At 40.8% G+C, this 12,154-nt stretch overlaps 2 protein-coding genes across 3 annotated transcripts; both read right to left on the reverse strand.

Annotated features, from left to right (window-relative positions):
* Positions 1–832: 832 nt before the first annotated feature.
* On the reverse strand, positions 833–2,069 carry LOC102308217. 2 transcript variants are annotated; one of them, XM_005939258.2, is made up of 4 exons: positions 1,994–2,069; positions 1,734–1,784; positions 1,355–1,606; positions 833–1,266 (listed from the first exon to the last, which is right to left on the reverse strand). In XM_005939258.2, the coding sequence occupies exons 1-4, from the start codon at positions 2,037–2,039 to the stop codon at positions 995–997; spliced, it is 621 nt and encodes a 206-aa protein (XP_005939320.2). In that variant the 5' UTR covers positions 2,040–2,069; the 3' UTR covers positions 833–994. The 2 variants fall into 2 exon arrangements, with proteins under 2 accessions (XP_005939320.2, XP_042083482.1); XM_042227548.1 differs by having other exon boundaries at positions 1,355–1,603; positions 1,994–2,055.
* A 3,848-nt stretch (positions 2,070–5,917) lies between these two features.
* On the reverse strand, positions 5,918–11,732 carry LOC102303184. The gene is made up of 7 exons (XM_005939242.2): positions 11,529–11,732; positions 10,595–10,648; positions 10,201–10,443; positions 9,819–10,076; positions 6,624–6,872; positions 6,421–6,524; positions 5,918–6,207 (listed from the first exon to the last, which is right to left on the reverse strand). The coding sequence occupies exons 1-6, from the start codon at positions 11,605–11,607 to the stop codon at positions 6,436–6,438; spliced, it is 972 nt and encodes a 323-aa protein (XP_005939304.1). The 5' UTR covers positions 11,608–11,732; the 3' UTR covers positions 5,918–6,207; positions 6,421–6,435.
* Between the last annotated feature and the right edge of the window lie 422 nt (positions 11,733–12,154).

Here is a 12,154-nt window from a genome sequence, read left to right on the forward strand (position 1 = left end):
TACATCAACCCCACTGAGCACCACTGAGGATGGTCCATCTGAGGTTAGAAGCAGAACAGACAAGATAAGAAGTTTCATTTCTTACTCAACGCTGCAAATGCTTTGCTAATAGAAAGATACATATTTCAGTTATATTGTGGAATATGTTTTTTTCCTTATTTTGCTTTTTTTTAGCCACTGTATTATTTGCCTTTATCACAAATTACTGCATCAATGTAGTCTGACACAGAGGCAGTGACTGAGGTGTCAGTGAAACAGAGGTTGCTTTGATAGTCATACACATGGTTAGCAAACCATGATGGATGCTCATGTAAACACAGCTAAAATATCAAACAGTAAGCTCAGTTTCATGAACACTTACGAACTTTCAGCTTTAAACTGAACTCTGATACCTGTCATGTGTAGAACAAGAATACTGAATGCGCTGAAGCTTTCTGGGAAGAAACTGAACCAATATTCACAGCTAATAGGACTTAGACTGTAAGATTTCCAGCTGGATTTATACACTAAACAACCTCTGGCTAAGCAGATGGTATAAAACAGAAAAGCTAACTACTCAGGCCAGGACTCTGCAGTCCTTTTCCGCCTACAGGCGAGTGGCCACTCTTGTTCAATGACAATGATGAGGGTGTAAACACCCTGGACCAGGAGGAACGCCACCTCTGAAACAAATTGCATATCAGTGATCGTGAAGCTGACCTCACAGCCCGTCAGCAGTGCAAGTTTCAGTCATTGTGCAAATGTACCGTTTATAAGGTTTACGCACAAAACTCCCAATGAAAATGTAACATTCAGATGAACACAATCAGCTTTCTGGGATTCACTGTGATCACGTGATTCAAAGTCTCACAGCAAACAACAAATGACAAAAGTCCCCACAAGATCAGATGATATTCGGTTTTAACTTAACTTTAGCAAGTAGCAACACAAATGATGCACTGCCTAATAAGAAGTTCTCAGTGTCTTTATTGTTAACTCGCAGACTTAAAAACCTTTACGTACATGCCACCTGCAGAGACTGAGTCGTGGAGATGTAAAGATGTGAGAGGGAGTTCTGAGCTTTGCAGGTCAGAGACCCAGAGAGAGTGCTGGGAGGTGGAACGATGGAAACCGGGTTTCCTTCTACAGTACTGAATGTCATGCCATCGAAGTCAACTCTCCATATATAGTTGCAGGAGGGGTAGCACTCAGCCGAGCAGGTGAAGTTGGACGCAACTCCTGTAGTGAGAATTCCTGGGCCACGTATCTGTATGTTTGAAGGTCCGGCTGAAAAGTTTGAAAATAAAAAACATTTGCTTGAAGTTATTGCTGCTAAGACAACTTATGAGATCAAACTGAATCTTGCTGGCACTACCTGCTGCTTGCAGCATCTTTTGGGCAGTGGCTGCTGTTTTGGTAACAGGATTGACAGCTGTGCACGTCAGGTTTTGGGCTGCCTGTAGTTCTGTAAGCTGCAAGCTCAGCTCTGGGCCCTGGGAAGTCACATTCCCCCAGGTCCAGGTGAACTGACATGCAGGGTAACAACTGGCCGAGCACTGAAAACTGTACAGTATCCCCAGAGTCACTACATCAACCCCACTGAGCACCACTGAGGATGGTCCATCTGCTGGGAATGGTTGAACAGATAAAGCTGTTACATTCAAGTAAGTTATTGGATTGCAATTTTTGACAAAAGTTCGAGATAAAACATCATTTTTAAAAGATTTAGAAACATAGTGATCGAGGAATCTTACATGTAGAGTCTGCTGTGGTTCTAAGTAGCTCAGTTGTGTTGCCATAAAATCCTTTATCATGAAAAATGTACAAATTTCATGTCAAATTAACACCATATATTCCATATGTTCCAGGTCACACTACAATAAATAAATTCAACTTTCAATTCAATAAGTCCATAAAAAAGTTTCACCATACCATTTTCATAAAAATCTGATAACCTGCGCTTAGATAATTCCAACTCATGCAAGCGGACGTGAGGTGTGTGTGTCTTCCTTACCAGGCAGACACGTGAGCAGCAGCAGACAGGCTGACTGATGAACCATGGTGTCCGCAGATGCTGAAGTATCACTCTCTTATGATCATAAAGACTGTACAGTCCTTATAATACATGGGAGAAATGGTATGCCCACTGTTATCAACCACTCAACACAAAAAGCAAACAACCTCGAGGGGTTAAAGAAGTACATGTTGGTTATCAGCTGGTTCTTTTGTCTGGGTTTCTTTTTTTCTCTGAACAGTGCTGCAAAAAAATAATCCTGTGCTCACAGATCTGTCTCTCTCCACTTTTAAATCACGTCTCAAAACCCATCTATTCAGAATTGCATACACCTGATCTGTCTTAGTTCATTTTTACCTTACTCAGCTTTTATACTTTCATGCTTGTGTTTTTGTTTTTTTACCTTAAGTCTAAATCTTATTTTGCCATGTTTATTGTATTTTATTGCTGCTATTGTTTTTGTGTTATTGTAAGGTGAGCTTGAGGGTCTTAAAGGCGCCTATAAATAAATGTATTATGTGGCCAAGGTAGAAACACTTGCCATTGAAGCTAAAATTTTATAGTTAACCTAGTTAATCACAGATATGTTGTAATTCAAGTTGCCAGGATTTTTATAAACTTCAAAATTATTATCCCAAACACACAATGGTTAGTCCAGCTTTCTTTCCTAAGATTATTTATTTATTTTTCTGTATTTCACACTTTATTTTAGATTTTCCTTTTTGTTTCTTTGCGGCTCTAGTTCCTCTTCAATTAGATTTAAATGAGACAGCACACTTACAGTATCCGTTTGTCTCATAGTCACATTTTTTCCCATCCGTCCATTCTCTTCCACATATCATTTTCAGGGTTGCTGGGGCCTATCCCAGCTGTGTTAGGGCGAGAGGCAGGGTACACCCTGGACAGGTCACCAGTCTCTCACCGCGCAAACACATAGAGACAGACAACTATTCTCACTCATATTCACATTTATGAGCAATTTAGAGTTACCAGTTAACCTATCCCCAGTAACTGCACGTCTTTGGACTGTGGGAGGAAGCCGGAGTACCCGGAGAGAAACACTCAAACACAGGGAGAACGTGCAAACTCTACACAGAAAGACCCCGGCCTGATGGTGGAATTGAACTTAGGACCTTCTTGCTGTGAGGCAACTCTGCTAACCACCGGCACGGTGGCATTTCTGACACTCTTGGATGCCTATACCCACAGGCCATACATCTGAAACAGAAAGTTCTGTTTGTGTAACCATGTATATAAAGTTGGGCTAATTGGAAATCACAGTTTTAATGTTTGTTTCAAATTTAAGTCACATTTGGTGTTTCTGTTTTTATCTAGTCTTTTCTTTTTTACTGCTGATGAGGAAATTGCTGCACATCTTAAAAGTAATGAGACCTAATACAGAGCTGAATCATTTGACATTTATATTACACTTTTTTTATAATGTGTATTAGGTACTTAAAATTCATCACATCTTCAGCAAAATAATTCACAACAGTTTTACTGAGAAGAGGTTTGACTTTAAGCAGAAAAGATATAGAATTAATAAATACTTAATCTGCTAATTATTGCAGTCAGAGCAAATACGTGCAGGTCATCTTCCTGCGATGATTTACAGTGTCAGTGTGGAGGTGTCGTTTGGTGTTTTCAACATTTATTTTTATAAAACCAAAATGAAAAGTTCATTTGTTAAGTAATAAGTTCATGCGCCTTTAGCAGCTCAGTGTTAATTGCCAGTGCTCTTTGTGACATGAGATTACAGCCTTTAAATGCACAAGTGTGGGAAACACTTAACAGATTAATTCATAGGTAACCGCAAATAAAGTTCTAAATGTGATAAGATTTATGAAACATATGACATTTTCCCTGAGACTGCAAACATTGTGAAATTAAATAACACTTGACTGCTCATTAAGTGCAGATTCTTATCAACAGGAAACTGTGGCTGTGCTGGTTACTCATTCTTTCTTCTGATAAAGCAGGGCGTGAAAGTCATTTCAGTTCACGGGTCACAAACAGCCTCATTTAATCTCAAGTGTGACAAACCAGTAAAAAAGCGGCATAATATTAAAAATAAATGAATAATAGAAATTTGAACTTTTTCACATTTTCTCCTGGCTTTAAATGTTGCTAAGGCCAAGTGAAACACACCTGCCACCCATCGCCTTTAAAAATATAACACTAAAAAAGTTTTTTTCTCATTAAATTAACTTTTCTTATTTACTGATTTAGTAGGAAACTGAGATGACTCAAGTATGTGTGACTTCACCAGCTTTTTTTCTTTTGTTGATTGTTTGATTGGGTGACAAAGCAAAAATTTCCCAGGTACAACTTTTGTAACTGAACTATATTAAATTTTTCAATTTTAATTCAATTTTATTTATATAGTGCCTCAAGGCGCTTTATATAAAGATATTTTACATCTTTATGATTTTCAGAAGCTTCAGCTCCTGTAGTAAAGCTGATAACACCACACATGGATTAATAGTGATTAGTTCTGATTTATTTTAGCACTGATTTTCCATTTATAAAGATATAAGTGTTTGCCTCTAGGTTTACCCAAACCATTTAAAAAAAGACTGTCACCTGCTGAGAAAGAAAAAAGAGAGCAAGCAGAAGAGAACAAGAGTAATAGAATAAACAACATCACAATGATAAATGGGAATATGACAGTAAATACTAAATGTTAAACATTATTGTGCAGCACATAAGATCAACAGAACACAGTGTGCTTTGAGGTAGGAGCCAAAAAGGGTGTAGTTTGTGGGTGTGATCACCCGTGTGTACACCTGTGAGCATGAACGCGCTTGTTTTTTGTTTTTGTTTTTTTAAAAGGTTCCTTCATGTAATAATCTGCTAGAGGGTGTGGGGGGGCCACAGCCCCGTCCTCCAGGGTGTGAAGCAGGTGTGGAGGAGATCAAAACTCCAGACATCCAGAGGCCCCCAGAACACAAGAGACCAAGGAAGACCAACAGAGGGGCAGCTGCGCCACTGTCCCGGAAAGAGCTGAGGAGAGTCCCAGATGAGGGCTCACTCAGCAGCCGCGGAGCAGAAGCCAGGGGGAGTTGCAGTGATGAGCCCGTGAGCTCCGCCGGCAGCCAGCTGCGCCTGAGTGACCGAGCCCCAGGCCGAGAGGCCGGGGGCACCCCACCTCCGAAGTGGCCCGAGCGAGCCCCAGGCTCCAGGCCCCGATAAGCGGCCGCCAAGGAGTGAGCCGGTGTGTACCTGGACGCCCATCCCTGGACACAAAGAACCACCAACGCACCGATGTCTGAGGGGGTCCGCCACTGGCAGGGGAAGTGGTGGTAGGGGGAGATAGGCCTCCAAAACCTGGAAGGCCTGAGATGTCCCCAGAGAGGTGGCGCCTGACACCCAACCTGACATATAGACACAGACATACAGGCACACACAGACACAAACATCCATTCCCACCCTCATGCTCTCATATGCACTCACTCCACACTCAACCAACGTGGAGACAGACATAAAGAGACGTTGTACACACGATCACACTCCCCAAGCGTACTCTACAAACCGGGTCTAGGTACCCTTGCCCCTGGAGGGGGGAACTGCACCCAGACCCAGGTGGTGATCCAGGTGATTGATATATGCATTTTTTTTTCTCTGCCCGTTCTGTTGGTTTTTGTCTTTTGCCCTTCTCCCCCGTCCCTCTTCTCAGCTGTTTCTCTTTCCCTCTTTCTTTCTCCCCTTCTTTCCCCCAGTCAAGTCTGTCCCGTATTCAGTAAGTGAAAATAAAATAAACAATAAAAAGGTGAATCAAATGGACCATTACGGCAAGGCTGGGATGGTCAGTTTGGTAAAGTAAATCCGTTGGGTATCTTTCTTTGCCTTTAGACAACAATTCTGATGGCAAAAGAGCCAAACGGGACAGGCCAAAAAAAAAAAAAAAAAAAGACTGTCATTGAGTTCCAGAGTAGGTCCGTTTTTATTAATAGAGATGATAATTTTGTACATGTCAGAAGAAGAATGTGTTCTTTGTACACATTTAAATTGTATCAGTGCAGAATAATGTCAGCTTTGTACGCACACTCCCTTCGCATACAACATTTCAAGTTAATTTATCAAGTACAAACATGGATCCGCCTATTAACAACATGTGAGGCAAATGCATAAGATCAATGTGCACTAGGCTACAGGTGAGTCAGCAATTCAGCGCCATTTCTTCGCAAAACTGATCCTCAGCGCCTAAAAAAGATCTGAGAAAAAAGAACACAGAGACAAGAAGATAAATTATTTATCTGATGAAAAAAAATGTTATTGACACTAAACTGATGCTACCAAATAATAAATACTGTATAATAATAATACTCAAACATAATAATAAACATGCTACTACTACTACTACAGCCAAAAACTATTTGTGTAATATTTAATAATGATAATAAACTGTGCAACATGAAGAGCCTCACCTGTTCTGTACTCAATCACAGTGTGAAGGCAGTAGCAATGCCGAAGGCAAGGAGCAGCAGGGCTGAAGTTTCTTCAGGGCGAGTGGACAGACTGCGGTCTATCACTGAACACAAGCAGAAAGCAAAGATCTGAGTCAAGTATCAGTAAAAACAGTTAATATCCTGTAAGCTTTACATCAAACCATGGTTTTCAGCCTGTCTACCTTTCATCTGTACAGTTTTTAGGGCTGTAACTGTCTTCCTTGAGGCAGTATTTTGCGCTTCACACTTGAGAGTCACCGATTTAAGCGGATGATCCACTGTCATCTCGATCACATTGCCCCTCACGGTCTGACTGTCCACAGACGACAGGAAGCGACAAGAAGGGTGACATTCGGCAGTACACACGTATTTATACGTTTCCGCAATTTCTACAACGTCTGGGCCTTCAATCTGAACCTTTGATGGTCCAACTGAAAGAAAGATGATTTGTGAAACACATTGTCGTACAAAGTTAATATACAATTACCTCGTCAATATCTCTTTTAAACACACTACCAACAAACCTTTGTCATGACAGCAAACATTCGCTTATCACTTCTGTTTCTTAGGTTAGGAAGGTAGCTAGTAGCTAGCTATACTGTAGCGGTGTCCCAAAACATAGGCCGCATCCTTCGGACCGGCCTTCGCGGTCTACGTGGACCGGGTCCTTTGAAGACCGACAAGGCCGGAAGTGCGAGGCTGTGAAATGGGACGGTCTAGCCTTCAGATCTGCGTCTCCGTCTCGGTGGAGTTAAATAAACTCAGCCATCTGTTCCTTGCTATCTAAATATAACCGGACGCTGGCGTAAATTCTCGACCATCTCACACTTCTGTTTAATCAGTTTTCTGTTTGACATTTATTCAGCTGTGTGAAAATCCCAGAGGAACCCACCCGAGTTTAAAGTTTAATTTAATCTAATCTAATAACTTTGATCTCAGCCACACCAATTTACTCCAGAAAAAATAATACACCGAAAAAAGCCAAACAATTACATTTTTAAGTTATCCGAGTGACTGTAAAAGTATTCGACCCCCTTGAACTTTCCCACATTTTGTCACATTACAGCCACAAACATGAATCAATTTTATTGGAATTCCACGATGAAAGACCAACACAAAGTGGTGCTACACGTGAGAAGTGGAACGAAAATCATACATGATTCCAAACATTTTTTACAAATAAATAACTGAAAAGTGGGGTGTGCGTAATTATTCAGCCCCCTGAGTCAATACTTTGTAGAACCACCTTTTGCTGCAATTACAGCTGCCAGTCTTTTAGGGTCTGTCTCTACCAGCTTTGCACATCTACAGACTGAAATCTTTGCCCATTCTTCTTTGCAAAACAGCTCCAGCTCAGTCAGATTAGATGGACAGCGTTTGTGAACAGCAGTTTTCAGATCTTGCCACAGATTCTCGATTGGATTTAGATCTGGACTTTGACTGGGCCAGTTCTAACACATGGATATGTTTTGTTTTAAACCATTCCATTGTTGCCCTGGCTTTATGTTTAGGGTCGTTGTCCTGCTGGAAGGTGAACCTCCGCCCCAGTCTCAAGTCTTTTGCAGACTCCAAGAGGTTTTCTTCCAAGATTGCCCTGTATTTGGCTCCATCCATCTTCCCATCAACTCTGACCAGCTTCCCTGTCCCTGCTGAAGAGAAGCACCCCCAGAGCATGATGCTGCCACCACCATATTTGACAGTGGGGATGGTGTGTTCAGAGTGATGTGCAGTGTTAGTTTTCCGCCACACATAGCGTTTTGCATTTTGGCCAAAAAGTTCCATTTTGGTCTCATCTGACCAGAGCAGCTTCTTCCACATGTTTGCTGTGTCCCCCACATGGCTTGTGGCAAACTGCAAACGGGACTTCTTATGGTTTTCTGTTAACAATGGCTTTCTTCTTGCCACTCTTCCATAAAGGCCAACTTTGTGCAGTGCACGACTAATAGTTGTCCTATGGACAGATTCCCCCACCTGAGCTGTAGATCTCTGCAGCTCGTCCAGAGTCACCATGGGCCTCTTGGCTGCATTTCTGATCAGCGCTCTCCTTGTTCGGCCTGTGAGTTTAGGTGGACGGCCTTGTCTTGGTAGGTTTACAGTTGTGCCATACTCCTTCCATTTCTGAATGATCGCTTGAACAGTGCTCCGTGGGATGTTCAAGGCTTGGGAAATCTTTTTGTAGCCTAAGCCTGCTTTAAATTTCTCAATAACTTTATCCCTGACCTGTCTGGTGTGTTCTTTGGACTTCATGGTGTTGTTGCTCCCAATATTCTCTTAGACAACCTCTGAGGCCGTCACAGAGCAGCTGTATTTGTACTGACATTAGATTACACACAGGTGCACTCTATTTAGTCATTAGCACTCATCAGGCAACGTCTATGGGCAACTGACTGCACTCAGACCAAATAAGAGTAATATTAAAACTTAGTAGCTGCCGCCATTGTTGGAAACTGGAATTGGCTGGGTCGCGCTATGAATTCTGGGATATGGTGGGCCATGAAGGACACACCCGACCCATCCTTCAAATTTGGGGAAATGAAGGACGCATTTGTTGGCCGCATTTGAAGGAGTCGACGAATTGGGACAGCCCTCGTCGCCTGGCTGTGACGTAATCGGTCTTCAAATGCAGCCTCCGAAGGATACAGCCTACGTTTTGGGACACAGCTGGGGTTATTGTTAGCCATTTATAATTCTTAGATACAAATTTACTACCCATGGGTCAGAGCCAGCCAGCAGGGTTGGTAAAAGAAAAGCATCAAAGCAGTTGTGAGATGAATAAAGAGGATCAGTGCAACTTTTGGTACACAAATCTCTTGCTTTTGTTAGGTATGGTTGAATATGTAAGGTAAAATGGGATGTACAACAACTATTTTAATATCTGAAAAACATTTTTTCATCATTTGTAGCTCTTTCCAGTAGTAGGTGATTTTGTTTGAAGTTGTTTAAGTGTGGTAACATATTAGAACTTACTGCAGTTTGGGGTAAATATTTATTATGAACCTAATAGTTTTGCATTGAAGAAAAAATGATTTTTGTCTATACTGTCAGTTATGGTTCTTAGAAAAAAATGAATTGGTGCATCACTACATAAAACAAGTCCCTTTGACACTTCTGTTTTTGTAGAAGATTAAATATGGTACAAAACATCTAAACCTATAAACTTTAGAGTTAGCAAATGAAAGGCTTGCAGTTCTGCTTGGGCAGGCTAACCGTCTGTAACAATCTTCTTTAAATATTCAACTTCCAGATTTCTTCTATTTAAAAAAAATTACTGGAACTTAAGAAGTAGTTATGACCATATCCCTCTGTTATTAGTAAAATAATCTTTGTGTAAAGGTATTTGCTCCCAGTTTTGCATTTGTCTCCAAATCTTGACTTACATGGCACAGCTATGTTTTGAGTAGCAGTGGCAAACAGCCCAGACATGCGATTGGTGGCTTTGCAGGTGACAGTTTTGGAGGTGTCCATCTCCCGAGGAGTGATAGAAACAACATTTCCTTGACTACGGATCCATGGGCCTTTATCTGTCCTCCAGCTGTAGTAGCAGGATGGCTGACAGTACGCATAGCAATTATAGGTATGGCTCACTGTGGGATTCATCAAACTGGGGCCTGAAATGGAAACATTGGTAGGTCCAGCTATAATAGAAAAAAATATATTTGTCATTAGTGGAACCAGTATGGGCTAGTGTCCGTAATTTTTCACATGACAATAACTCAGTGAACTGCTCTTAGTTTTGTAAAAGATCTAACAAGCTCATACCTAAAACCTGGATGTTCTTTGTTGCCGTAGCACTCAGCCCATTGTCGCCTGAGACTGTACATGTCACTGTTAAAGAAGGTACCCAACTATTAATAGTAAAGGCTAGCATGTTGCTTTGACCCACGGCACTTTGTCCATCCAGAGACATGGAGTAGGTACATGTCCCACAACTGGAACCGCACTCAATGCTGCTTGGCACACCCACCGTCACATAGTTTGGGCCAATAATGACTGGTTTCAAGCCTTCAGAAAATGTCACAAAAATTAGTACTTTATTGCACATAATGTTCAAATTTATTTACAGCTACAGTTCATTTATTATATATTGTTTATGATGATACCTAGAACAGCATTAGCATAAGACTTGTATTGAATTAAATGTAAAATCACTTACCACTGTCAGCCAGTTCAGAGGGCTTTCCATCTGAAGACAGTACTGGGTGAAAGCCTAACAACCAGTAAAGCAAACTACATAAAACATGTAACCTTTTAAGTTTACAAGAAAATGTAGGCCTAAACAAAGTTTCAGCTATTTTGGGCTGTTTTGACAGATTGTTAACAAGTTTTTTATTTGGGATTGTTTTTATTAATCAACTCTACTTGCTGCTTATTTTAAGCTAACAGGTATGTGAAGAATCATCTAACGTTAGCTAAGTGGAGCATTACTGCAGGCTCTGTGCTGACTTTACACTTCTTCTGTACTTGTGTTTATAATTACACCGTGTTAGTATTATCTTGTTAATCATGGCCATAGACCTATGCATATATCTGTGCAGGTTCTCAGTCATCCAGGTCATGCTAATCTAAGGAGCTTGGAAAGAAAAACAACTGGACTTCATTTCACCTCACCTCACCATAAAGAAGTCCAGCCGCTTTTCTTGCCAAGCTCCTTGGATTACTGATGCATAGGCTTACACAGGCTGATAACTAGATATTACCAGTAACTATTTTACTTGGGAGGCTTAAATAAATTGCATAGCCTTCAAATTGTTTTTATGAATAATCTTCACATGGATCCATAAGTTACCCACTACTAACTTGGCAGCTGTTGAGCTTAAAGTTATACAAAAAATATACGATAGCAAAATATATTTTAAGAATCAAAAATAATAGTGCTCATTATGTCTAACTTGATTCAATTTACTTTTTCAGCATACTTTTGTAGATAAATGTAGAATGTTAAACGTAAGAATTTGGAAAAACAGCAACAAAACTGAAAAAGCAGAAAAAGGTTAACTGTCAATAGAAACGCATTAGCCCTATGTACAGTGTGCCACGCTAACTTTTTTATCACAGCTACATTTGAGTTCATCAAAGGATTGTGTTACCTGCCAGAAACAGAAACACCGAAATTCTGATGACATTTGTGTTTTCTCCTTTTGGTTTGGATGTGAAGGTATTATCCATTTTTACTGTACAAAGCTGAAGTGTATCTCCGGGAAACAGTCCACTGACACAGAGCAGTCAGGCAGCCAGTCAACATGACTAAGCACACAGCTCATATCAGTAAGAGCTGAAAAGAAATCACACTTCTTCGTCACCGAGCAATCCATTGCTTTTGTTTCGTAGCACAGTGCGACCCATAGTGGTTACACAAAGGTTTCAGAATTTCATCAGCTATGTATAACCGATTTAGATGGATGAGTTTGTGCACCTTGGGTCAGTTTTCCAGAAGCTGATTTTAAAGAGTGGAGAATTACACTGCAGCAGTACTCCCATCTTTGGGCTACAGGCTCAGAGCCAGATAAAAGGAGTGCTTTGAATCTAGGGTGGTGATAGTTGTAGAGAGTAGCCCAAAAAGGAAATGTCACAGGTCTGACCACTCGAACAGCAAACATTTAAATAGAAAGGCATTTATATAGCAGTTTTCTAGTCTTATTGACAATTCAAAGCACTTTATATATCTCAAACTAATCAAACACATGCATATAACAAACTACAACACAACAACTTA

This window comes from Haplochromis burtoni, unplaced genomic scaffold, assembly GCF_018398535.1.
Source record: "Haplochromis burtoni strain Fernald_Lab_line unplaced genomic scaffold, NCSU_Asbu1 Contig_267, whole genome shotgun sequence".
Taxonomy (NCBI): domain Eukaryota; kingdom Metazoa; phylum Chordata; class Actinopteri; order Cichliformes; family Cichlidae; genus Haplochromis; species Haplochromis burtoni.